We start from the raw sequence: 25,622 nt of genomic DNA on the forward strand, positions 1-25,622 counted from the left end.
CTGCTAGGCAGCGTCCAGCTCCCCGATCCCAGACCCCAGCGAAGCGCGGGCGGCAGGAGCCAGCAAGACGTTTTATTAAACGGGAAGGTGGGCGGAAGCCAGAGGTACGCCCCTCACTCCGCGTACTTAAGGTCATCGTTGCTGTCGCTGTAAGCAGAGGAGGAGAGCTCCTCGCGGGGTGTGCAGACCGGGCACAGATTCTTCATGTCGTTCCAGCACGACTGGCAGTACACGGCGTCGCATTCTGGCGTTGGGCACACGTAGGACTCGGGTGTCTCGGGCGCCTGGCACACTACGCATCGCCGGCGCAGCCAGCGGCGCACGAGCGGGCAGCGGTGGTGCAGGGTGTCCACCAGGTGGTGGCGCTGTTAGGAGGTGGCGGTGGTTAGTGCCAGTCCGGAAGTGAGAGGAAGGAAAAAGGGATGGCCAGGGGCTCGGGACAGGCCTGTCTGAGGTCCCAAGGACTAACGGTGCCCACGTGTTGGAGGGGACTGGGTTGGGCAAAGAAGACCCTATGGCAGTAGGTCCCGACTTCAGAATGGAGCCTGGACAGGCTGTGGTCTCCAGGGCCACCGTAGGGATATGTCAGAACACTGTCATTTGCATTTGTGAATCATCTTATTTTGTTCCCCCGGTGAGGCTGAGAAGTGGGTAGGGCAGACAGACTGACTATTATTATCCCCACTTAACAGGTGAGAAAGGTGACTCTCTGGAAAGATGAAGTGACTCTTCTAAAGGCATGAGGACAGTAAATCAAACCTGGCCCGATCCAGGTCCCCTGATTCCAAATGACAAGCCTTGTTATCTTTAGGTTCCCCACCTCCACACACCCTTTCCCCCCACAATTGCAAGGTTTCCTCTACAGGCCATTTTGTCAGGTACCTCTTTGCCTCTCTGCCTGCCAGACTACAGGAGTTCTCCTGGGTTTGGCCTTCAGAGGCTTCCATTATCTGTCTCTCTGTAGCCTCTGTCCTACCTCCCTGGATACCGCCTCTTCTGTCCGCCTTCTCCTTAGCCCAGCCCATGGCACTGGGCACTCCCTTGAGGTCCAGGTCTTTGCACTTAGTTTAGAATGCATGTTCCTTACAGTGTGTGTGTGTGTGTGTGTGTGTGTGTGTGTGTTGCTGGGGATGGAACCCAGAGCCTGTGCAGGCTACACAAGTGCTTGACCACTGAGTTACATTCTGTTTACTTCAGGACAAGGTCATGGAATCCCAGGATGGTCATTTTTCCATCAGACATTCATTTGGTCTCTATTGTGTGTCACGGGGGACCAGGGAGGTTTAGGCACTGGAGGAAAAAGCTTATGAGCTTTCTCATCTCTGTGAACTTTGTGAGGGTTGACTAAACCAGTGTGGCTGCCATTCATTGTTCTGTTTATAATGCTGGGCCCTGCGCTGAAAGACTGGAGTAAATTAACTCAATTCAAAAACAACTTTATAGGCTGGGGGTATAGCTCAGAGACAGAGGATGCCTCTTGTGAGACCCCTTCCATTCCCAGCATGGTACACACACACGCACGCACACACACACACGCACACCATGTATGGCAGATATTGTTATCACTATCATTTCTGTTTCAGGTGAGAAAATTGATGCTTGGAGAGTTGTTCATTTGCCCAGAGGTAGACAATGACAGCAAACACTCATCCAGAACCATGTCATGTAATCCTTACAACAACCAGATGAAAGCCAGGCGTGGTGGTGCATACCTGTATTTAGGAGGCTGAGGCAGGAGGATCATGAGTTCAAAGCCAGCCTCAGCAACTTAGTGAGGCCCTAAGCAACTAAACGAAATATAAAAAGGGCTGGGGATGTGGCTCCATGGTTAAACACTCTGGGTTCAATCCCTGGTACCAAAAAATAAAACAAAACCAGATGGAGTCATTAACCACATTTCAATGAAGGGAAAAACCAAGGCACAGCAGTTAAACAAGGTGCTCCACTGGGAAGAGCTAGGGTTCAAATCCTTTTGGCATCTGCTGGCCACTCTGATCTCTAGTGAGAGGGCTTCCCCATTCTTCAGAGCAAGAAAATGAGGCCTAGTGAGGACCTTGGCCAAGGTCATACAACTTTTTTCCTAGGGATTGAACCCAGGAGTTCTTTACCACTGAGCCAGGTCCCGGCCCATTTTAGTTTTTGACAGGTTCTCACTAAGTTGCTGAGGGTCTTGCTGAGTTTGCCCAAGACAGGACTCAAACTTGTGATCCTCGGGCCTCAGCCTCCTGGAGTGTTGGGATGACAGCACGCACCCCCGTGCCCAGCTTAGGGCTCCTTAACAAGAGCATGTGGACTAGAACCTGGTTCTCCAGACTCCAGACTTGGCGCTGTGCCCATACGCCTCATGTGCCCGTCGGAGGCCTTCCTGACCCCCGCTTCCCCTCCTCTGAACTGCACTGAACTAGTTGAAGTCCCCTCAGCAGAACCAGTGCTGTGCCTTGGTCCCCTCTTTCTGATGAATCCCCTTGATTTCCTTGTGCCAGGCCGCATCAGGTCTTTTTCTTTTCTTTTCAAAGCTGGGGACTGAACCCAGGGTGCTCTACCACTGAGCTATATCCCAGCCCTTTTATATGTATATATACATATATTTTTTGAGACACAGTCTTGCTGAATTGCCCAGGCTGGCCTCAAACGTAGAATCCTGCCTCAGCCTCCTGAGAAATTAGGATTATGGGTATACACCTGCACCCAGATTCTGATCCGCTCTCTTCCTGCTTCCAGATGGCCCACTGACCATCTCACACTGGGCTAGTCCTGGGTCTGGGGATGGACACTGCTCTGACCCAGGAGCTAGCATGAATCGTGACACTCAGTTCCTATAGGCCTAGGGCTCTGGTGGGAGCTTAGTGGACTGAAGGGAAATGGCCCTTGTCCCACAGTCCTCGGTGCCAGGCACAGCCGCGGGGCACACATGGTCGGACTTACTGGACCCCTCTGCTGTTGAGCGCGCCTTATGATGAGAGTCCTCCTCAGTTTGGTGAAAGCTGCTCTCTTCCTCAATAGATCATTGTAGAGGAACAGGACCCGCTTCTTCTCTCGCTAGGGGAGGGAGAGCAGTTCAACGATGGTAGCAGTGTGGAGGGGGAAAATGGCGTGGTAGGGAGCTGTGTTTTGTAGGGAGCTGTGTGCGTGTGTGCGTGTGCGTGTGCGTGTGCATGTGCGCGTGTGGGCCTGGAAAGCTCTGGGGAGGGTCATACCTTGGGGAAATAGAAGGCTGCAATGACCCTCCGGAGCCGGTAGCCGAAAGCCTGGGCTAGGCAGAGACACACCAGCAGGACAATGGGCAGTGAGGCCCTCCAGTAGGCCCTGGCATCCATGCACACGGGCTGGGGCAGGCAGGCTAGGAAGGGGGAGGCCTGTCAGCAGGTCAGGGCCATCCTGGTTGACTCCCTAGCCCTGTGGGAGGCGCAGAGCAGGACTGGATTCCCCTGCTCAACATGGAAGCTACTAGACCATCCGGCTGTTTGCTTAACGTGATACCCATCCTGAAAATCCACATCACGGCAGAAACTTCCGTTGGACAGCACCGCTCTAGAGGGCTGGGACCTGTGGCCCTAAGACTCTAGACCCCCAGACTGGACTTTTCTGACCAAGCTCTCCTTGAGGATGTGCCAGTTCCTCCAGCTCAAGTATGCCAGCCCCATCTCTCCACCCCAGGCCCAATCAGACCCTCAACTCTCTTTTTTTGGTGCTGGGGATCAAACCCAGGGCCTTGTGCACGCAAGGCAGGCCCTCTACCAACTGAGCTCCGTCCCAGCCCAGTCCTTCAGCTCTTTACCTTGGATCTTTTGACCCAGTAACAGTGTCCACTTTATGCTGAATACAGCCCTTGCTGCTCTGCCACTGCAACCTATTTTTAAAATGGACATTTCTTTCTCCTCCTCTCTCCCTGCTCCTCCCTAAGCCCTCCCCTCCCTAATCTCAGGGGAAACAGGATTACCTTTGTTCCCCATCCTTGGCAGAGTTATCTGTCCCGAGAGTACACACCCACCATAGGAACGAAGTCATCCAGACTTTGGGGATGGTAACAGAAGATCTCAGAAATGACTGTCTCCCAAATTAGCCAGTGAGTTACCACTCCGTGGAGAACACGTGGAATGTAGCCTTTGAGTCACCTCTTTAAAAAGCTCCCCATTCCTGCTGATGGGCAGAATCACAGCCTTTGGGACAGGAGTCCCCTGTGTTTCTCCTTTGCTAGCAAAGCAATAAACCTTCTTTTTCCTTTTTCTCAAAATCATATCCTCATTATTGCCATTGGGCACAGGAACCCAGCTCTCAGCAACGCCCCCCCCCCCCATTCCTCTGATACAAACTTCCGGCATCACTCACGCAGGTTGTTTGATTCCACAACTGTGTCTGAGGAGGTGTTCAGGGCCCCAATGGTTTTCCGAAGAAGCCGGGCAAGCATGGAGTCTCCCCCTACCTTCACCTCCAGTTTATGACTGCCTGAGGCCAGATGAGGGGGTCAGGAAAGAGTGGGCGTTAAGTGGGTAGAGAGGTGGACAGGCCGGACTGGAGGTGGGGGAGGAGTCCATACTAGAAGTTTTGTTTGGTGGAACCCAGGAGTGCCCTCCCACTGAGCCACATCCTTGGCCCTTTTTATTTGAAGTTGCCCAGGCTGGGCTCTAACTTGGGAGCCTCCTGCATTAGCCTCCTGAGTCTCTGGGATTGCAGGCATGCTGGGCCTTGCCTGGTTTAGGACTTCAGGGAATCTTGACCCCTTCCTATTGTACAGGGTTGACTGAGGCCCATGTCAGTTTGCAGGGCTGAGATTTGACCTTGGGAGGACAAGGAGCCACAGGAAGCAGAGCAGAAGAAGCAGGAGGAGGTGACCCGGTGGGGCGGCTGCGTGGGGTGGGAGTTCCCCAGGGACTCTGCAGAGCCTGGGGGGGTGCAGGCTCACTGCGGAAGGAGTACTGCTGGAAGGAGTGCTGGCGGATGGTGTCAAAGACCGAGTAGAGCGCCCAGTCCAGCCCGCACAGCAGCAGCAGCAGCAGCGCAATGGGCAGCGTGCCCAGGAGCTCCTTCCCCTGCACAAGGAGCCCAGGGTAGGGCTGGGCCACCACCTTCCCTGGCAGGGAGCACCCTCGGGTGCCCTTTGCCCCCCACCCTCAGCAGCCTGTGGCTGCGCCCCCAGGCCTGCGCCCTCGCTGTCCTCACCAGGTTCTTCATTTCTTGAGCCTGGATGGTGGGCTTGAAGGGGAAGACGACAGTTTTCTCCTCAGCCTTGCGGAGGGGCAGCAGAGTCTGTTTACCCTGGAAAACAGCCCGACAGAGGAACCCTGGGGCCTTTGCCCTCTCCCCTCTGCCCTCCTGGAGCTGAAGCCCACAGGGACACACAGCAAGGCAGGGCTTAGTGCTCACCAGCTTCCTCCTGCGCTCGTCGATCTGACAGAAGTAGGTGCTGATGTAGATGTTGTCAAAGCGAATGTCCCCGTTATAGCTGTCCATGTAGGAGAAGCACCTGTGGACGGGTGGCTCCGGATGTGCCATCTTCAGCTCCAGGGTTCCTCACCCACCCGACCAGACACTGAGCCGCCCACCAACCAGGGTTCACTGAGCACCCGTAGGTTCTGGGCTCTGTGCTAAGCGGTGGTCATGACTGGGGAAGGAGGCTCTGGCCCTGCCTTCCAGCTGTCCACCCTCGTGACTGCTGAGCCACAGTGGCTAGAGGAGAGGAGGGGAGGCTTGGACAGAGGTGGGTGTGCACATGTGAGGTAGGGGCTTCGGGCATCTGGCAGGATGAATATCACGCGAGGCACAGAGACGAGACACTCCTCTAGGTTGCAGGAATCGCAGCGCACTGTGACTCCCACGTTCTCTCCCCAAGTCCCTGCCTCTCGGCTTTGCCCACAGCCCGTCTCCTACCTCAAGCAAAACTCATCCAAAGCTACCACTTTCCTTTTCCCTGGCTCATTCATGCACTCTCGCCCTTGCCTGGCTCCCCCTGAGTTCCACAGTGGTGTTGGCTTGTGGGCATTTGTAGCCATCCTTTATGTGTCTCCCCCAATCCCACACAGTGCTTCAGTTCCCTAAGGGAAAAATGTTAATTGTTGGGAATGTATTCTACACTGTGAAAGTACATTGAATAAACTCGGTGAAGTGTGAAACATAAATTCCAATGCTATTGGTTCTGGGACCCTGTAAAAATCCCATCTTTGCCTGTTAGAAATACTATAAATGCAAAGGCAGAGTAGGAGCGCCCCCTTGTGGAGAGACCTACTGTTACCCTGCTGGGGCTTCCTGTCCCTTTGGTGTATGACCTCACCCAGGTAGAAAGCCTGGAAATGGCTTTTGACTTGTGCCTCCTTCCTTCCCTCCCCAAGCTAGCTCTGAGAACTGCTGTGCACTTGTCCTTCCTCCTCCCATCGCAGGCCAACTTCCTGCCCTGCCAACTCCACCCCCAGGCCGGCTCCCTCACTTCTCACTCAGGCTGGCTTCCTGGCTCCCAGGCTGCCAACTTGCAACCACCCCCAGATCAGGGCCCTCCTGCAGGGCTTTCCACACTCTTCTGGTCATGCCTACTTTGTCCCAGTCCTCCACCCCTGTCTCTGCCCTCTACACCCTGCAGATAACCAAGAGCCTGTTCAAGACATCACCCTTCCTATCCTTGACCGTGGCCCCTCACATGCTGCCTTTTGGAACCCAGTTATGGCCCTTCCAGAGGCACCTCCTCAGGTCTCACACCTGTCCCATAGCCAGTTCCTGGTCCGGCCCTCAAGAGCCATCTCGGCCTTCCGGGTGTCTCTTTCACCACAGAACTAGACCAGGAGTATCTGGAGGGCAGGAATATGGCTCATTCACCTTTGTCCTCTCCCGGGCCCTGGGTACACACGGAACCATTCACTTTTCTGTCTCTCTAGCCTCATGAACAGGGACAGAGAGCAAGGGCCCCCATGGCAGCCCTTGCCTAGCCTCTGCCCGTCTCAGGCATTTGGGGGTGGAGACAGGAAATAGAGGGTCCAGAAGTCGGCAGGGAAACCGGAGCAGAGAGAGGCCCAGGGCAGCCCCGCTGGACGCCAGGCTGGGTGGGGTAGAGGACTTTGTTCTAGATGGAGGGACAGTGGCTGCCAACGCAGCAGGCAGGAGAGAATGAAAGCAAAATTGGACGATAAAAATGGCACAAAGTCAGAGCCAAGGGAATATGAAGGGCAAGAGAAAAATCAAAAGTCAGAGCTAAATGTTAAAGAAAAAAGTCAGAATTGGGATAAAGGCTGGAAGGAGGTAGATAAATGAAGACCGTTGCCCTTTTAAGATGGTGGGAACCTGGGTAACATTTCTTCCTGCAAAAATGCCACCCGTCCTTTGACTTTCTGTAAACAACAACCCGGGATCATAAAAAAGGCAAAACCAGAGGCAAATGGCACTGGGGCTCAGAGCCGGGGATGGGCTCTGTCCTTCCCTCTTGACAGCCTCCCTCAGCATGGGGCTCCCGCCCCGGGGGAGGAAGAGGCCGCTCACGAGTGGAGGACCAGCAGGAAGGCGCAGGACATCAGCACGTGCAGCAGCCCCAGGGCCCACTGCAGCCGGGCTTCTTGCCGTTGCACGGATTCCCGCACCTCCGTGCTCACGTGCTGCCAGCTCAGGTTGACGCCCAGCACCGCGGCCTGCCTCTCCTCCTGCGGGGACACGTGCAGAGCAGCCTCCTGCAGCCCGGCCACACCAGCCTCTTCCACGCCAGCCCCAGGAGCCTCCGGGGACCTTCAGGACTTGTCCCTTTATCTGCTCACCTTGTTCTATGACAGTCTCGCTCCTCTGCACCTGTATTAGCCGACACCGTCTCTACCCGGATAACCATTTCCTCTCCAAGCCAGGTCCATGCCCACCAGAGTCTCCGCGTGATCGCCCCACACACGCCATCGTCCCTCCCTCCTGTTCCCCTCTCACCCCCAGGCTCCTCTTACTTGGGCCTGTCTATCTTTCCTCTCTAATGCTGTCCCCCTTTTCCCTGTTTGCCCCCACACATCCACCCACGTCCGTGTCTCCTACCTTGATGTCAATATTGGCTGAAAATTCCTCATCCAGACCACGAATGGATTGGTTGAGGGAGTCGTAGGTCTGCCCAAAGTTGCCTTCCACTGGGATGCGACTGCGACACCAAACCTCCATCACTGACAGACGGTGGGACCAGGTCAGTGTCTTCGCTTGAGGCCTGCGGGCCTGGGCCTGGCTGGCCTGCCTGCCCTCCTGTGAGCCTCTTCAGCCTGATTTTTAGAGTTTTCCGTCTCTCTGTTCGTGACGTTCTACCACACTGATTTCCTCCTACCCCCCACCTTTGGATTTTTCCTTCCGGAAACAAGGTCTGATCCCCGACTCCCAGTTTCACCTGTTCCTAACCACGCCAGATACTGATGAGGATTCCCCTCCGTACCAGCTCTGTTACCTGCTCCAGGTGCATTATATCCTTGCGTCCTCAAAACCCCTAAAAAAGCCAGGTGGTGCACACCTGTAATCCCAGCAGCGTGAGAGGCTGAGGCAGGAGGATGGCGAGTTCAAAGCCAGCCTCAGCAACTGAGCCCTAAGCAGCTCAGAGAGACCCTGTCTCTAAATAAAATACGATAAAGGGCTGGGGATGTGGCTCAGTGGTTAAGCACCTGGTGCAAAAACAATGAGCACTATAACGTGGATCTTTCAGATGAAGAGGCAAAGCAAGGCTTTGGCTGTAAGTCACTGGGGTCACAGAGCTGGGTGGGTCCCTCTCCACATGATTGCTTTCCTGCCTCACACCTACGGAGGTCCCCTAGGACTCGGCTCCCCACCCTGCTCTCACGTGCTGACCCTTGGCAATGTCACAGAAGAACTTGAACTTCATGGGCAGGCAGAACAAGTGGTTGAGGAGCGGGACTGAGATTCGCCGCATGCACTCCTGATGCTTTTGGTCAAACCAGCGATGGCAGCTGAGTATGGCCCGGTTCACCACATCTGCAGGAAGGGGTGGCGGTGTCTGAGGTCCCCACGCCCTGACCTGGCCCTCGGCGCTGTGGCCTGCCCCTCCCTGTGCTCCCCGGGGCTCCCTCACAGGAGCAGCGCAGCTTGGTCTTGAGCTCATACATCTTCTGGGTGGAGAGGTGGAGTCTGGAGCGTGGGGCCCCGCGGGCCTGGGCACCTTGGGCTGTTTCTTCCGAGTCCGCGGCATCCTCAGGAACGAAGCCAGCCTCACTATTCACCTGGGCATCCAGGTCCTCAAAGGAGGTGGAAATGTTCTTCGCTTCTGCTTTCAACGATGCTCTGCTGCTCTGGGGTTGGAGGGAGGAAAGCAGGAGGCGTGGGGTCCGGGGCTTCTGCTCCCCAACCTTTCGTCACCAGGTCATACTCGGGCCTACAGGGAGCTAGCCCACGGCTCGGCCTCTCCTCCCAGCGGCCCCGGGGCCTCCCCTCTCCCCAGCTGCCCATTGACCTCCCAGGCCTCCAGTCCCTCTCAGGCTTCCCATTCCGCATCCTTACTGGCCCTTGGACTTCTCCCCTCAGCCCTGACCTCTCAGATCATCATGCCACCTGAATCCCCAACTGCCCAGCCCTGGGGTCCCATCTCCCCAACGTCCCTTCTCTTCAACACTTCAAAGCCTGCTCTTCAAAGCCCAAGCGCCATTCCCAACATTCTGGTTCATCTACTCGGAGCTCGGCCCACTCAGGTATTTGGAAAGATCCGTGGGGCATGTCCTAACAAGGGGCAGGGGTTTCCTGGAACTCGGAGCCCCAGGACGGGGCATTTTCCTTATGTGCGTGGGAATGGTACTGGGACTGAACCCCGGGTGCTTGTCACTGAGCTACATCCCCAGCCCTTTCATTTTTTTTATTTTGAGACAGGGTCTCACTAAGCTGCCCAGGTAGAGCTCAGGCTTGTGATCCTCCTGCCTCAGCCTCCTGAGTCTCTGGGATTACAGGTGGGTGTCACTGTACTCAGCAGGTCTGGGCATATTCTGCAATGTTTGGGGACAGTTCTGAAAAAAAAAAAACAACAAACAAAACCCCAGAAACTCGCCGTATCCCCACTAGGAAACTGCAAACCAAGGCCACAGGGAAAGGGACCCCCAGGCCTCGTCTGTGCACAGTCCTGACCAGTAGGTCCTTGAACACTGCTCGCAGGGGGGCTGTGGAGATGCGCCAGGCCGCGCGGGCGTTCTTGATCTGATGCTCCACGGTGCAGCCCAGAGATGCTATCACTTCATTGAGGTTGTGCTGCAGATTGGCCACTGGCCCTGGAGGAAGAGGCCCCATCGGTCACTTCCCTGTGGGGCCAGGACTTTCTCAAACGCATCCCTAGCTCCTCTGTGTGGAGCAACCCCCTCCTGGCACTGTGCAGTGACAGGCCAAGAAGCCTTGACTCTTTCTCCTGGTCAACTAGGGAGGTCCGGGGGTGGGGGGTTAGGGACACCCTGTGAGCTGCCACAGCTCAGATTAGAACCACCCCCTCTCTTTTCTCTGTCACCAGGCCCGGTCCCCATTGGACGTTCCACCCAGTGTCACTAACTGGCGCTCAGGAACACCCCTCACCTGCGTAGATAGCAGCCAAGGCGTATCCCAGGATGAACAGCCTGCCCTCTTTGCCCAGCATCTTGGGCACTAGCAGGAGGCTGGCACAGCGGACGTGAGGGGACGTCCCCCAGCCTAGGGCTCCCAAGCCTGTCAGGAGAGCCCAGGGGATGTTGAGGCAGGGTGAGGAAGCCGCCTTGCCCGCCACGTTTACCAGAGCCCCTACCTGTCCCAACTCCCTTCTGAACTGGCCACCATCCTGCCCTGGCCCCCACTGGCTCGGATGGCCCTTCTGGGCCACTCATTCATTCAACAGCCATTTACAGAGTTTCTGTCTCTGGAAGGGCAGGGAGAGGGGGCTAGAGACAGAAGCGTCATGGTCGCTGCCTGATGGGCGTGTGTCTGGGCGTGCCTGTGTGTGTCAGGGAGGGAAACACTGGAGTCACACTTACCCTAAGTGACGAAAGAGCAGAGGACAAGAGGAAAATTCTGGAAAAGGCCCTCGTGCTCAGTGATGGAGAGAGGGCAGGGCCCCCCTCCACACCTACATCACTCGGTCTCTGCCCTCCGGGAGCCCTCCTTCCCGTGCCCTACCCGTCCTGGTGGGTTTCAGCAGTGTCACCTGCGTCTCACTGTGGTCTCAAGGAGACAGTGAGCTGCCGAAGCTCATGACCCAGGGAGGAGACCTCAAGTCAACAAATGACTCCCAGGCTCTGAGCCAGGAACCAAGGAGGGCGGGACGCTTCTGCAGGGAGGGGTGGGGCCGGGGGTGGACAAAGGAGAGGACGTGTCATCTGGGCCTGGAGATGAGTAAGTGTTGTCCACAGGCCCAGATGACATTCCAGGCCCAAGGCCCAGCTTAGGCTGGTCAAGGACGCTAGAAGGTTCCTGTGCCCTTGGCAGGGTGTGCTCAGTGGTGGTCAAAGCAAAGCCCAAGCCCTTAGACGTCCTTGTTCCATCTCCACTGTCCTCTCAGGGTCCCTAAGACGTCTCACAGGGACCAGAAACTTCCTTGTTGTGGTGGCGCCAGGGATCAAACCCATGACCTGGAACTTCCCGGACCAGGTGCTCTACCTCTGAGCACCCGCCCCAGTCCCTGGCTGACTAGGTCCCTTCTAACTGGTCTTCCTCTTCCCCTCTTGCTGCTTTACCCTTCCATTTTCACAAAGCTGTTCTAGAATGATCCTGTTAAAAAAAAAAAAAAAAAGCATAAATCGGATCCTAACCGTCCGGCCTGGAATCATCCGTGATTTTCTTCCCTGCTGGTGGGTAAAGCCCAGACTCTTGGACAGGGAAGGCCCCTAGATCTTGGCACTCGGGCCCCTGCCCACCTTCGGAAGTGATCTCATGCTCCTCGGCCGTCGCCCGCCGTGTCCACCCACCTGGCTGCCATTGCTCCTCTCAGGTGCCCTGGCTGCCGGGCCGGCATCGCCCCTCCCCTCTTCCTCAGGGCCGGCCCCACCTAGTCATACAGGTTTGTGGCAAAGCCCAGCGGGTGCCACCCTGCACTTTTCCTGCCTTCTCTCTTGCTAACACAGCTTGGGTTTTGTTCAAGGGCAGCGGCCTGGTCCTGCCCTGGCCCCTGGGGCAGATAGCAGCCAAGGCGTATCCCAGGATGAACAGCCTGCCCTCTTTGCCCAGCATCTTGGGCACTAGCATCTTGGGGGGTAAGTCTGGACCTGTCTCAACCAATCACGGTATTACGGGACATTGAAAGGGACTCGTCCTGTGCTCCTGGTCTTGTGGCCAGAGACGCCAGCTGAGGACAATAGTTGACAAATAGTTGCCCTGTGTTTCAACAAAAAAAGCCCCATGGAGCTTTTTGGTATCTTTTTTAGGTTTATCAAAAGAGAAAAACCAAGGCAGGGCACCGTGATGTCCACCTAATCCCAGGGGCTGGGAGGCTGAGGCAGGAGGATGGTGAGTTCAAAGCCAGCCTCAGCAATTTAGCGAGGCCCTAAGCAACACAGAAAGAGCCTGTCTCTAAATTAAATTTGCTGGGGGAGGGTGGTGATGTTGTGGCTCAGGGGCAGAGCGCTCGCCTAGCAGCCTAGCACGCGTGAGGCACTGGGTTCAATCCCCAGCACCACATAGAAATAAACAAATAAAAATAAAGGTGTAAAAACAGGGCTGGGGATGTGGCTCAGTGGTCAATCAGCCCTAGGTTCAATCCCTAGTACCAAAAAAAAAAAAAAAAGAGCAAGATGAGTCTTTCCTTCCCCCACCAGCTAATTTATATAAAAAGACCAGAAATGTGAGTTTTCTCAAAGAGTAGAGTGGTTGGCATGGGCAGGAATCATCTATGGAGAGAATGGGTGTCACATGGGCCTCAGTGGAGAGCCCAGGGAGAGGGCAGACACGGTGCCCGCTGTCTCATTCGGCAGGCAAGGGGGTGAGCATTGCCTCCAACACACGTTGGAAGATGGCAGCCTGGAGCCACCCGTGTGGCCCTGCAAGCAGGAGGCAGGGGGGCGGGGGGGGGGAGGACCCCTAAGGAAGGAGGCGAAGGGGGCTTCCTTGGAGCTTATCCAGATAGAACCGCCCTCTGCAGGAAACTGGGCCGCTCAGCTACACACAGAGCCTCCAAAGAGACCATAAATGGGCTCTGAGAAGCCGGGGCTGCCTGCCACTCGGAGGGCCCCGGTGGAGGAATTGTATCAGCCCTGGTGACTTCAGACTTTGTCCCCTTTCCTCTGATTCTTCTAATCCGCTTTCTGACATCAGAAGAACCAGCAAGGGAAGGAAGCGGAGAAAAAAGTGAAAAGAGCCAAGCCCCTCCTCACCGCGGCCCCCCACCCGCAGTGGGCCAGGCTGAGCAGGGGGGGAGGGGGGACACTGGAGAATGGGTGTGACCTTGAAATCCTGATGCAGAGAAGACTGGACTGCTTAATCCCTAAAAATAAAGCATGAATGTTGGAGCAGGACTGGGTCTTCCCCAAGAAAGTACCTGGAAAGCTAAGGGTCTGTGGGAAAGGTCATTATAGAACATGTGTGAACACGGTGGTCAGCGGAAAAGTGGTTTTTGTCCAGTGCAGGGGCGCATGCCTGTAATCCTAGTGACTTGGAAGGCTGAGACAGGAGGATGGCAAATTGGAGGCCAGCCTCAGCAACTTAGTGAGGCCATAAAATAGCTTAGTGAGTCGCTGTCTCAAAATAAGAAATAAAAAGGGCTTGGGATGTGGTTCAGTGGTTGAGGGCCCCTAGGTTCAATCCCTGGTAACACACACACACACACACACACACACACACACAATGTAGTAATTTGTTCTGTGGTCTTGGTCTTGGCCTTCTGACCAAAGATTCTCGTTTATTCTTTCAATAAATTGGTGGCACTGCTAACTCCATTCCTCTTGCATAGGACAGGTTCAGGAAAGGGTGTGCCTTGTACTGATCAAAGAGATGTGAGAGAAAGCCTGCCAGGGAGATTAAAGGGAAATTTTCCTACTTCCATAAAAGGGATGTAAGAAAGGGAAACTCCTTCCTCTCTTTTCTGGTCTTTCGTATGGCAATGTGATGCCTGGAGTTGCTGCAGCCATTTTGTAACCTCAAGAGGAGTGATGGATGGATTAAGATCAACAGAGAAAAGAGAGAAGGACCCTGGGTCTGTTTCTGTTGCTGTCTGTGGTACTGGGGATTGAACCTGGGCCTCGATGCATGCTAGGTTAGCATTCGACCCCTGAGCCACATCCCCAGCCCAGGAGCCTGGCTCTTTGATGGGGTTGCTGAGCTGTTTAATTATGCACGCTCCAAAACCACCGTACCTTGAACCTCTTCGTTAAGTGAGATAATAAACTTCCTCTATGGTTAGACCACTTTTAGGTGGGTTTTCGGTTCTTGCAGTCCAGCATTCCGATGTCACCTTCAGGGCCAGAGAGCTGCCTGGCGCGTGTGACCCTCTACCTCCCTCTGTCCCCAGCACCACTGTGTGTCAGGGGTCACCCTCTCTGACTTGCCTTCCCTAACCGCCCTTCAGCCCCTTTCTGTCACATTCCTCAGTTCATGCCATTTGTCACCATCAGAGATGCTCTCTTGGGGCTGGGGCTGGGGCGCATGGTAGGCGCTCGCCTAGCAGGCGTGAGGCACTGGCTTCGATCCTCAGCACCACATAAAATCAAAATAGTGTGTCCGCCTAAAGCTAAAGATACATAAATAAATAAATGTTAAAAAAAAAAAAAAGAAATGCTCTCTTTCTTTCTTTGATTTCTTTCCTCTTCTGCTGTTTGCCGTCCTGGGACTGAACCCAGGGCTTCGCTCACCTTAGGCTAACGCTCTGCCACAAGCTCGACCCCCCCCCCAGGAGTGCCCTTCTGTTTATCGCTCGCTGATTGTCACTCTCTCCACTGGAATCAGTGGGCGCCTGCCGGCCTGCCCGCGGCTCAGCCTCGCAGACGCTCAGTGATGCTGAATGAACGAGTGGACCATCTTCTCAGGAGGAGAAGGAAAGGCCAGGAGCTCAGAAGAGAGGGGGGTGAGGAGGGAGATGGGGTTTGCACTATCCCACGTGGCAGTCGGGAGTCCCTCCCGCTGTGGGGACTCCCTAAGGCCCAGGACAGGAAGGTGCCTTCTTATGTTGGGCCTCTTCCCTCGGGACCTCCCCCTGGAGGCCAAGAGGAGGCTGACGCCACAGAGGAACCAAGCTCTGATTCCTTCCCAGCAACCAAGACTGGGCGGCTGCAAGCGCCCCTGCAAGCACTGACCCACCAAGCCGTAGATGGCCACCATCTTCTGTTCCTCGTAGATGTCCATGGGGTTCACCAGGAGCTGGAAGAGGCCTAGGGCAGGGGTCAAGTCCAAGGTCAACCGACAGTCCTGGTCCAGTCCTGTCCACCCCCTGACCTTCTGCCTCCACCCTCACCTATGGCCAAGAGTCCCCCAGTGCCTGCTCCCAGCAGGAAAGCAGTGACCGGAAACTGGCCGGGCAGGCGCCACAGGAACTGGTGACAGGGGGCGGGCAGCCCCCAGCTCAGCAGCCGGTGCACAGCTAGGAGGTGCGGGGTGCAGCTCTCAGCTCCCCCGACCTGGGTGGGCTTCCTGGGGCGGGACTGGCAGGGGAGAGGCTGGGGGAGCTGGGGGGTGGCGGTGGGACCCTCGGGGACACTGGAGGTGTATAGGGACCCTGGAGAAATGGGGCAGGAGGGAAGGGGAGGAGGACAGGGCTGGGGCCTGGGTGAGGGGGTGGGGACGTGGAGGAGCCCCGGGGACGGGGTGAGGCCGGCCGGGGTTCCGGGAAGGCGGAGGTGACCGGCTCACTGGTATGGGGCAGTGTCCTCCGTCCTGCTGCTCCATTTGGCTGGCGTTTCATGGCCATCAGTCGGCTCTGGGGGACCCCGAACCCCATCCCAGAAGTCGCCTTCGACCTCCTCAGACTCCCCGTGAGAGGGGAGAGGCCCTGCCTCCTGCCTCAGCACAGCTGCGTCCCAGTCTGTGGGGAAGGAGGTCAGAGGCTCGGCTCCCCGGAACTGGGAGGGGTTCCGGACACAGGCTCCAGAACCTTAGAACAGGCCTGGAACCCGGGGCTGAGCCCGGACACAGCCCAAGACATGGCGGACGCGGCGCTGCCCCTGGGGGCCGAGGAGCCTGGCAGGGCGCGGGCTCTGGTCCGAAGCCTTGGGGCCTTTGTCCTGGGCTTGTCCTTGGCCACGGCCTACGGGCTCCTGGAGCTCCTGGTGGAGGGGCACAGCCCCTGGGGCTGCCTGGTGGGCACCGTCACTTTGGCCGCCTTCCTGGGTCTGGGCCTGGGCTTCTCGCGCCAGGTCCGCACCACCGTCTTCCTGCTGCTGCCCCAGGCCTTCTCCAGTGAGCCCGGCCGGGGCAGGCGGGGGGGCAGCCGGGAGGGGGACAGCTGGGAGGGGGGAAGGCCGAGGGGACAGCCGGGAGGGGACAGGGAGGGGGCTCGGGGTATCCTGAGGCCTTAGGAAGGGACTTCCCTCGCCTCGGGTGGGGTCCTGGCTGTGATGGTGCTTTCTCCCAGAACAAGGACAGACATTGCTGTTGCTGGCCGCCTTCGGGCTGGTGCTCCAGGGCCCTTGTGCCAACACCCTGCGCAACTTCACCAGGGCCAGCGAGGCGGTGGCCTGCGGGGCAGAGCTGGCCCTGAACCAGACTGCGCAAGCGCTGGAGCGAGCCAAGCAGCCCCTCGTCAGTAAGCCCCGCCCGACTCCCGGCCAGGTCCCCCAGCTCCGACCTGGGGTCCCCTCAGCTCTCTGCTGATACAGTGGTCTAGCCTTAGAGCTAGATGGGCCTGGACAGGGGTCTCCCTGAACCCTCCCAGCCCCCTATCTCCTCTCTGCCCCCGGGCAATGGCGAGAACCAGTCCCTGCAGGAGGAGGTGACCCCGCAGTGCTCTGTCCTTTGTCCCTCAGGTGCTCTAAGCAAGATTAAAGCTATAGCCCAGAGGGCCAAAGTGGTGGCCGACCGGGTCCGCAAGTTTTTCCGGGCGATCATGGACGGTGTGAAACACGTAGGTGAGCACTTCAGCATACCTGGCTTTGGAGGTCAAAGTGCACCTAGACTCTGCACTCTCAGCCTGTCCAGACCTGCTTGGGCCCCCTGGGTGCTGGCTACTACTTACTGGACACAGCACAGCCAGGCCCCTGAACGCAGGCCTCTCCAACTTTGGGTGCTGCTTGGTTGCTTTGTCCCGCAAATTCCTTAGAAGCAGCTGTGGGACTTCGCCTGGGTGCCAGCCCCACACTGCCCCCAGCCAGGGCCCTGCGGAACGTGTGGTATTGGCTCCTCCACATTGGGGACGTGTGCAACTCGGAGCTGGGCAACCCTTACCAGAAGTGTGCGCAGGTGTTTGACGAAGGGAAAGACAACTGCATGAAGGCCATACCACAAGCCTACCACCTGTGCTACGTGCTCACGCCCTTCAAACTGGTGCTCTGTGGACTGGCCAGCCGTGAGGAACAGGGCTCCCCGGGGAAGAGGGAACAGGGGTGGGGTGGGATGGGAACTCTAGGGTCCAGGAGGAGGGTGGCCCAGGACGACCAGTAGGGGGGAAGGAAGATGGAACCAATAAGATGCTGGGCACCGTGGCACACTGCAGCAGCTCGGGAGGCTGAGGCGGGAGGATCTTGAGTTCCAAGCCAGCCTCAGCAACTTAGCAAGGCCCCAAGAAATCAGGGAGACCCTGTCTCTAAATAAAATATAAAAAGGCTGAGGATAGGCTCAGGGGTTAAGCACCCTGGGTTCAATCCCCGATACCAAAAAATAAAAAAATACTGGGCTTGATATAGGACCAACATTAGGGCAGGGGACCACGGGGTGAGGCTACAGGGTTTGAACAAGTGTGGAGGCTGATCAGTAGGAGGGAAAGCCCAAGGGCCCTGTGAGGAGGGTCCCTTCAGGCTGGTGGGCAGCTGCCTCTGCCTCTCCTCTTGATGCTCAGCCATCCCGCCCCCCAGTGGTCCAGGTGTTCTGCATCCTCCCCAACTACATCCAGCCCTTCCTGCGCAAGACCATCGGCACCCGTGAGTGACCCCCAGGGCCTGCCGCATGTGAGCCCTCCTCTTCCAGGTGCGGCCACTTCCGGTCCCATCTCCCGGTCCATAGTCGAAATGCAAGAGCAGGAAAGGCCCTGGAGAGGTCACCCAGGCCGCTGTCCACGCTGCCCAGATTGGGACACTGAGGCCCAGGGAAGGGGGGCTGTGAGAGCAGGGGCTGGGACAGGGTCAGGGTCACATGCCCCAAGCACAGGCCACGGGATCATTGGTGATGGAGCTGACTGTCTGGTGCCTACCGCTCAGCGCACCTGAGTAGAGGCTCAGCCCCCTGGAGGCCCAGCCCCCGAAGTTCTGGCTGCTCTCTGGGCCCTGGAGCCGCTGCCCCGTGTAGCTCTGCCTCCCCCCACCTGTCCCTGCTGACACCTCCCTGGTCCTGGGCCCAGCTGTGAAGAAGATGATCAACCGCGTGCGTCGGGAGTTTGAGTTCAACGTGACGGCCACCCACCACTTCTCCGTGGACCTCAACGCCTCTCGGAGTCTGTCCCAGGTGGCCCTGGACCTCCAGGAGGCCGTCGGCATGAAGCTGCTCCGAGCCCGGGAGGTGCTGGCCCTGATGGGCTACACCCTGCCCCTGCTGCTGCTGCTCCTCTACCTCCAGTGAGGCCCTGCCGCGGGCTGAGGGCCAGGGGACGGGAGCGGGGCCGCTCAGGGTGCTGAGGGGCTTCACCGGCCTCCCCCAGAGCCCTGTTTTACCGGTACGCTTACCTGAACCGCGACGATTTCGACAACGTCTACATCACCGGCCACTTTCTGCGCATGGAGGCTGCCCGCGCCGTGGCGGGGCTGCCCACGGTGCTCCCGCTCAGCGCCCACGAGGCCACCTGCTACATCCAGCCAGGTGAGGGCCTGAGGACGGGAGAGGGGAGGCCAGGACTGCGGGAGGCCCACCTCGCAGGAAGGTCCTCTCGGCAGGACCTCCTCGCTCCCTGACCAGCCTCCTTGCCTCCCTGCGCCCAGAAGCACCCGCTTTCCCTCTCCGCGGCATCCTCCAGGGTGGCCGCCTTTCCCTCAGCCTGGGGGACCCCAAGGGCAAGCGCCCGTCCCTCTCGGTCTGAAATTAGACCCTGAGTTGTGTCCCCTCCGTTAGGTCCCCTCCCACGCCCAGCCCACGCCCCGCCTGTGCCTGGGACCTCGGGTCAGGGCTGGGGTCTGGTGGCGGGGACCAGGGATCCTCCTCTGCCCGCCGCCTGCCGCAGGCTCCATCTTCCTGTCGCGGTGGGAGCGGGTGTTCTACGTCCTGGAGATGCTGAACCTCACCCGTCACCTGCTCCTGGCGCTGCTGCTCGTCTCGCTGGACTACGCCGTCTTCTGGGTGCTCGACCTGGCGCGGTACCAGCTGCAAGGCGAGATCGTGGCCCGCAGTGAGCCCCGCGCCCTCCCGATGCCGCCCTCGGAGGCTTCCTGCTCCTCCTTGACCTTCTCCCCTGGCTCACTCTCTGTCCCCAGGGGGGACCTGCATGTCCCCGTGTCTGTGCTACTCATGCCCCTCCAGTCCCAACCTCTGCCCTGTGACCCCTGTATCCAGGCTGAGGTCATAACACGACAGAGCAGCTAGAGACACAAGCTCCACGTCACCTGGCCTGGGTTCAAATCCCAGCCCTGTCCCGTTTTTAGGCAGTGGCTTCACACAAATTGCTTAAGCTCTCAAAGCTTCATCTGATTAATGGAATGACAATGGCTCTCTGGGTCACTGAAGTAGGACATGAGACCCACCGTGTGTACGCTGATTGCCTACAAGGCTACTGACTGAGAACGTACCAGCTTCAGTGGTGGCACATGCCTGTGATCTCAGTGGCTCAGGAGGCTGAGGCAGGAGGATCACAAGTTGGAGGCCAGCCTCAGCAACTTAGTGAGACCCAGACTCAACATAAAAGATAGAAAGGTCCGGGGCCGTAGCTCAGTAGCGAGGCACATCAATTCCTGGTAGCAGGGAAAAGAAGAAATGGCCGAGGGTTCAGGCCAGGCCTGAGCGGCACGGCTGTAGGGGTTCACAGTCGTACCCTTCTCCACCCAGTAGACAGCCCGTGCCAGGAGTGGCCCTCACACAGTGTGCCTTTGTCCCAGGCCCTGTGTTAGTGTCTATAACCGTGGAGGGGACTGGCTACGCGGGGAGCATTTACCGCGACCTGGTGTCGGCGTTTGACGTCCTTCAACAGGGCAACATCAGCATCCTGTCTCGGCGCTGCCTCCTGCGCCCCTCGGAACCGGACAGCACCGGCTATCTGGTCATCGGTACCCAGCACTCCCCAGGGCGGGGGCGGGGTGTGGCTGGCGCCTGGTGCCACAGCGGCCCGTCCACCCTGCTGTGCTCCCAGGTGCCGCGTACGGCCTGTGCTTTTTCGTCACCCTGTTTGGTAGCTACGTCAGCCGGCTGCGGAGGGTCATCTGCGCCTCCTACTATCCCTCCCGGGAGCAGGTGAGGGGCCGCAGCGGAGGCCAGTCCCGGTTTCCTCCTCAGGGTGCTAAGCCAGCGGCTGTCCTGGTGTTGGGGTCCTCTTCCCTCTGGCTGAACCCCAAAGCCAATGAATGGCTGGACTGGAGGTCTCTGGACCCCAGATGGGGCTGGGGAGATGCTGCCTCCGGGGGCAGGGCTTCCTGAGACAGAGCTCGCCTCCAAAGTTTTGTTAAAACCATGGGGGGGGCGGGGGGTTGGCCATGGTGGCACCTGCCTGTAATACCAGTGACTTGGGAGGCTGGGCCTGGAGGATCGCAAGTTAGAGGCCACCTGGACAATTTGACAAGACCCTGGCACACAGTAAAAAATATGCAGGGCTATAGGGGCAGCTCAGTGGCAGAACACCCCTGGGTTCAAAACCCAGTCCTGCAGAAAACAAAAACAGCTAGCACAGGCGCACACCTGTGATCCCAGCTACTTAGTTGGCTGAGGTAGGAGGATCACAAATGTAAGGCCAGCCTCAGCAACTTAGCAAGACACTGTCTCAAAATAAGATTTAAAAATCAAAGGGCTGAGGATGTAGGGTAGAGAGGCCCTGGGTCCAATATCTAGTACAGAAAACAAAACAACCAAAATTGATGGGAGACGGGAAGAGTGTTGGTATGCTGAGGTTTGGACGGAATCTTGCCATTTGTCCACGCATTCACTAATTATTTACTGAGCATCTACTGTGTGCCAGTCACTGGGTGAGCTACAAGGATGCCACGGCGAACCAGGTTGGAACCAGCGTCAAGGCAGGCCAGGCCGGCTTCTCCAGACTCTATACTTAAAAAGAACCTTTGTTAAGAAATGAACAAAGAGCTGTGGGGTCCACAGGAGAGACTGGGAATCCCCCTGGGGAAGTCCAGAGGGCTTCTCAGAGGAAGAGGCATTTATTTGACCCAAGCCCACAGGAATTCGTAGGAGTGGGACAAAAGGAAAAGAAAGATGGGGAGTGGGAATGGGTGAGAGGGCGCGCCAAGCAGATGAAACAAGATCAGATGGGAATCCATCCCTGACCTCCACCATCAGGAAAGAATCACCTACCTCTATCACATACTTCTAAATCGCCGAACCAACCTGTTGGTCGCCCTGCAACGAGCGGTGAGGCGGCGGGCAGCTGATCAGGGCCACATGAGTGTCCTCCAAGTGCTGGCCATCCGGTAAGCCCACCCTGCTTCCCTATAGGGATGTGCCGAGAGTGAACAGAAAAAGAGCCAGAGGTCAGAATGGATCACTGTCCTCCCCCAGTAGCAAGAGGTTTGGTTAAAGAGGGACAATTAGGGACGAGGATTTCCAGGACTGGGGAGTGAAGGGAGGAAGAAGAGGGCAGTAGTGAAGTTGTCCCTACAGTTGGAGGGATGAAGGTTAGGCTGCAGGAAATCCTCCCCATCACCTGGAGGTCAGTACTGGTGTGGGGAGGGTTAGGCTGGCTGGTCCACTGTCCCTGACCTCTCCTCAGGTGCCCATGGCTGAGTGTTTTCGTCAGCCAATTTCAGCTGCATGAGGCCTGCTGCCTGGGCTGTGGGCAGACCCAAGATGAAGGGGACACGGAGAACTTTGTGTACTGCGGTACCCCGGGCTGTAAAGGTGAGACCCCTGGATAGTGTGCCGCTCCCTGCTGGGTGGGACTTCCCTGATTTGCCTGTGACAATCAACTCTGGTCCTTTTTCATGGACTTCTCTGGACCCTCACCGTCTGTACCCCCCTCATTGCTCTGCATGACCTCATTTCCATAGAGCCTGGCTGGCTCATTTCCTCCCCGCTCCCCGACACTCCCCGGAGGAACAGGAGTCCTGTGCCCCAGCTGTGTACACTTGACCAGGACAGTCCCTCAGGAGTGGGGCAGGGGAGGCAGGGGCTGGAATCGGGGAGCGAGGGGAGGGGAGGGGCAAGTTCAAGTTCACCCCCCAGGTCTCTACTGCCACACTTGCTTCCGTCTTCTGAGCAACACCTGCTCGGTGTGCGCGGCCCCGCTCTCCGCCCAGGAGGGCCTGGACTGGGAGCTGTGAGTCTTTCAGGGATGGGGGCTGGGGTCTGTGGGAGCACTGGGAGGAGCCACCCGTCCCCCAGAATGTCGGTGGGACACTGAGAGGGGAGGCTTTTCCAGGGACTCCAGTGACGAGGAGAGCCCCCGGCTGTGGCTGGCTGCCGCCCGTGGAAGGGCCCTGGAGCAGAAGCCCACGGTGCAGCAACAGGTCCCAGAGGTGCTGGACGAGGACTTCTTAGACGAGTCCACCTCGGAGTCCAGGTGAGCCGGGGGAAGGACCGGCACCTGGCCACTGGACGCCTAAGCAAGGCGGTCACATTTACACAGGGCTTCCTGGGTGCCTGCACTCTGCTGGGCTGGAGGCGGAGATGAGGGGAGGAAGAGGAACTCAGGTTCACTGGGTGCCTGCTGGGGTCAGCACTCCTGTGGGACAGCACCTGATAAAGGAGTGACACTCTATTGGAACGGGGACATATTAATCCAGGCTTCAGGTGGGAAGGGGGGGTGGTTTGTCTGGCTGCAGACATCAGAGAACGAGAATGGCAGTCCACCAGGGGTGGCCACATGGCCAAGGGCCTCGCTAGCCACTTAAGTTGGGCCGGGTGTGGTGGCCTGAGCCGGCAACCCCAGCAGCTCGGGAGGCTGAGGCAGGAGGATCGCCAGTTCAAAGCCAGCCCAGCAACTCAGCAAGACCCTGTCTCTAAATAAAATACAAAAAGAGGCTGGGGGTGTGGCTCAGGGGTCGAGTGCCCTGGGGTCAATCCTCGGTGCCAAAAAAAAAAAAAAAAAAAAAAAAGATCTTAGGTTGGAAAATGAAGGATTCATATTTGTCCTTTAAGACCGGAGACCAAGCAGGCAGAGCAGAGTCTGGGGAGGAGGCTGACTCAGTCCAGAAGCTGCTGAGGGCCTCAGGACCAAAGGTGCTGAGAATGACCAGGATCTATGCTTGGGACAGGGCAGGTTTTAGGGCAGGAGGAGAAATAGGATCTGGAGAAAGAGGACCGGCCCAGTTTGAGATCTGTGGGGTGTCTGTGGGGCACGCAGCTGGGGATGCCCAGGGGACAGCTGAAAGGGGCAGGGCTCTGGGCTGGGGGCGTTTCCCCTGGGCTTGTTGATTTAGAGACTAAGAGAGATGGAGTTAGATTATCCAGAAGGCATGGCAGGAGACAAGGGGACAGGGACAGAATCCTAAGGGCTCAATCACAAACCTAAGAGGGAGGTGCTCAAGAAAGCAGGAGAGCCAGCCTGTGAAGGCCCTGAGGTGACCCAGGAGGGCCAGGACTGGCCACTGAATGACAGTGGAGAAACCACTAGTGTGGCGGGTGGGACCCCCCCCCAGTCCTGGGGATTGAACCCTGGGCCTCACACATGCCAGGCAAGCCCTCCACCTCGGACCACATCCCCTGACCTGGCGGGAACACTTTTCCCCGGCGCTGAGAAGGCCAAATTGATCATGATGGATTGAGGGGTGACCGACAGAAAGGACTCAGAGGCGGGGTGTGTGCTTCCTGCCTCACATCTGCCAGAAGTCAAATGATTCCTTTCACATAAATGTTGTAGTTAAAAGCAGGATGCCTGCTGGGCAAGATGGCACACACCTGTAATCCCAGGTACTTGGGAGGCTGAGGCAGGAGGATGGAAAGTGTGAGGCCAGCCAAAAGCAACTTAGCAAGACGCTGTCTCAAAACCAACAAAAAGTAAAAAAGGAGAAAGGACTGGGATGTGTCCTGCGATCCCAGAGTCAATTCCAGTACCGGAGGGGAATAAAAAGAAAGATTTCTTTCTCTATGCAGGGACAGCGAGACTGAACATTCAGGAAGTAGGAGAGAGAGAGCATGGAAGAGGAGGGATGGGGTTTAGGCCAGGTGGAGGATGTGGCCTCGGAAAGGAGTGAGGAGCGGAAGTCCCTCTGAGCAGAACTGAGCCTGCTCCGGCCTGGGGGCCTTGCTCTTCTCTGGGGAGTGGGAGGCCAGGGCAGCTGCTGGGAGCAGTGAGGTGGCTGAGTGGAGGAGAGGGTTCAGGAGGGGGCGGTGGAGACTGAAGTATCTGCAATGGGGAGTATGCAAAGAGGTGACCCAGAGGCCCAGGGATTTCCAGGTGATTCTGAAAACCATGACCTGTAATGACGGCCGTGTTCTTAGTCATGAGTTTTCTCTGACAAATGTGGATTCAAGGGTTGAGGGCTGCCTCTGGGCAGGTTAGGGGAAGAACAAGATGGCAACTGACCTTGGGGAAGGTGAGGAGCTCGGTCTTGGTGAGATGCTAGAGCAGGGCAGGGGGAGGGGGAGAGCTGGCTGGACAGGAGCGCTCAGAGTGGCCAAGAGCCAGGCAGAATTCTGGACCTACCTAGTGAGTGGTCAAGGCTGGGGAGGACTGTCCGAGAGCAGAGGTGAAGGTTGTCAAGGCCAAGGAGGTTCAGGATTGAAAGTCACAGGATTGGGTCCTCCTATGAGTCTGCTGGACCACAAACTCAGCCCAAGCCCAGAGCTGACATTCTGGATGCATGCTGGAGGTGTCTGGGAGGCCTGGCTGTCACAGAGCCAGTGATAGAGCTGCTGTGACAGCCAGGGGCTTTACAAAAAACACTGTGGGCCAGCTGGGTTTGAGAAGGCTAAGCTGCCCCCACTTGGGTGGAAGGCAAAGAAAAGTGTCCTGTGGGCACATTCCAGCGCGGATGGTGGCTGGAGGTCGCGAGAAGCTGAAGGGGAGGCAAAGCTTCCTTTCAGAGGTCCCCGGAAAGTGAAAAGCTGGATCAGCAAGGGGGCGGCTGGGCCTTGAGCGGGGTGATCCTGAGGTCACCAGTGGTTCCACCCTTACCGGCCAGGTGGCCTCTGCCAGATCACTGTCCACCTGTCCCTCGGCACCAGCCTAAAGTCAGATGTCTAAGCCATGGGCTAGTGTGCCTCATGGGCACAGGGGTGGCTGGTGAACAACCAGAGAAGGCTCTGAACAGACGGGGCAGGGGGCAGGACACGGGTGACAGGGCTGCCCTGCGGCTCTCTTCCCTAGTGACCTGGATGAGGAGGAGCCCTCAGCAGAAAATCAGGCTCACAAGCTCCTGCCTGAAGTCCATCAGCCTGTGGGCACTCCCGTGCCAGCTGGGCCCCACTGACCACCTGAGAAATTCTTTATTCCCCAAAAGGCTCCAAAAGCTCAGGTCCTCTCCCGTCTCCCTCTCCTCCTGATCCCTCCCACCGCCCCCAAAATAAAGGAACCAAAA

At 57.5% G+C, this 25,622-nt stretch overlaps 2 protein-coding genes across 4 annotated transcripts; one reads left to right on the plus strand and one right to left on the minus strand.

The window, feature by feature from the left end:
- Nucleotides 1-58: 58 nt before the first annotated feature.
- Nucleotides 59-16,315, minus strand: Dcst1 (DC-STAMP domain containing 1). 3 transcript variants are annotated; one of them, XM_058571934.1, is made up of 16 exons: nucleotides 15,724-16,315; nucleotides 15,329-15,454; nucleotides 15,171-15,245; nucleotides 10,495-10,623; nucleotides 10,060-10,199; nucleotides 9,020-9,236; nucleotides 8,779-8,922; nucleotides 7,990-8,111; nucleotides 7,462-7,619; nucleotides 5,365-5,464; nucleotides 5,161-5,256; nucleotides 4,904-5,030; nucleotides 4,330-4,446; nucleotides 3,198-3,340; nucleotides 2,926-3,039; nucleotides 59-365 (listed from the first exon to the last, which is right to left on the minus strand). In XM_058571934.1, the coding sequence occupies exons 1-16, from the start codon at nucleotides 15,809-15,811 to the stop codon at nucleotides 114-116; spliced, it is 2,148 nt and encodes a 715-aa protein (XP_058427917.1). In that variant the 5' UTR covers nucleotides 15,812-16,315; the 3' UTR covers nucleotides 59-113. The 3 variants fall into 3 exon arrangements, with proteins under 3 accessions (XP_058427917.1, XP_046277661.1, XP_046277660.1); XM_046421705.2 differs by lacking the exons at nucleotides 15,171-15,245; nucleotides 15,329-15,454; nucleotides 15,724-16,315 and adding exons at nucleotides 11,625-11,658; nucleotides 11,856-12,503; XM_046421704.2 differs by lacking the exons at nucleotides 15,171-15,245; nucleotides 15,329-15,454; nucleotides 15,724-16,315 and adding an exon at nucleotides 11,700-12,503.
- Dcst2 (DC-STAMP domain containing 2) lies at nucleotides 16,014-25,606 on the plus strand. Its single transcript, XM_046421464.2, has 15 exons — nucleotides 16,014-16,269; nucleotides 16,445-16,615; nucleotides 16,836-16,937; nucleotides 17,177-17,374; nucleotides 17,880-17,945; nucleotides 18,362-18,575; nucleotides 18,659-18,816; nucleotides 19,175-19,339; nucleotides 20,043-20,210; nucleotides 20,294-20,394; nucleotides 21,445-21,575; nucleotides 21,875-22,002; nucleotides 22,327-22,420; nucleotides 22,523-22,663; nucleotides 25,412-25,606. Exons 1-15 carry the CDS (start codon nucleotides 16,014-16,016, stop codon nucleotides 25,512-25,514), a joined length of 2,196 nt encoding a protein of 731 aa, XP_046277420.1. The 3' UTR covers nucleotides 25,515-25,606.
- The last annotated feature ends 16 nt before the right edge of the window (nucleotides 25,607-25,622 follow it).

Source organism: Marmota monax, unplaced genomic scaffold (genome assembly GCF_021218885.2).
Source record: "Marmota monax isolate L192 unplaced genomic scaffold, Marmota_monax_Labrador192_F-V1.1 WCK01_AAM20220418_F8-fsc00108, whole genome shotgun sequence".
Lineage (NCBI taxonomy): Eukaryota > Metazoa > Chordata > Mammalia > Rodentia > Sciuridae > Marmota > Marmota monax.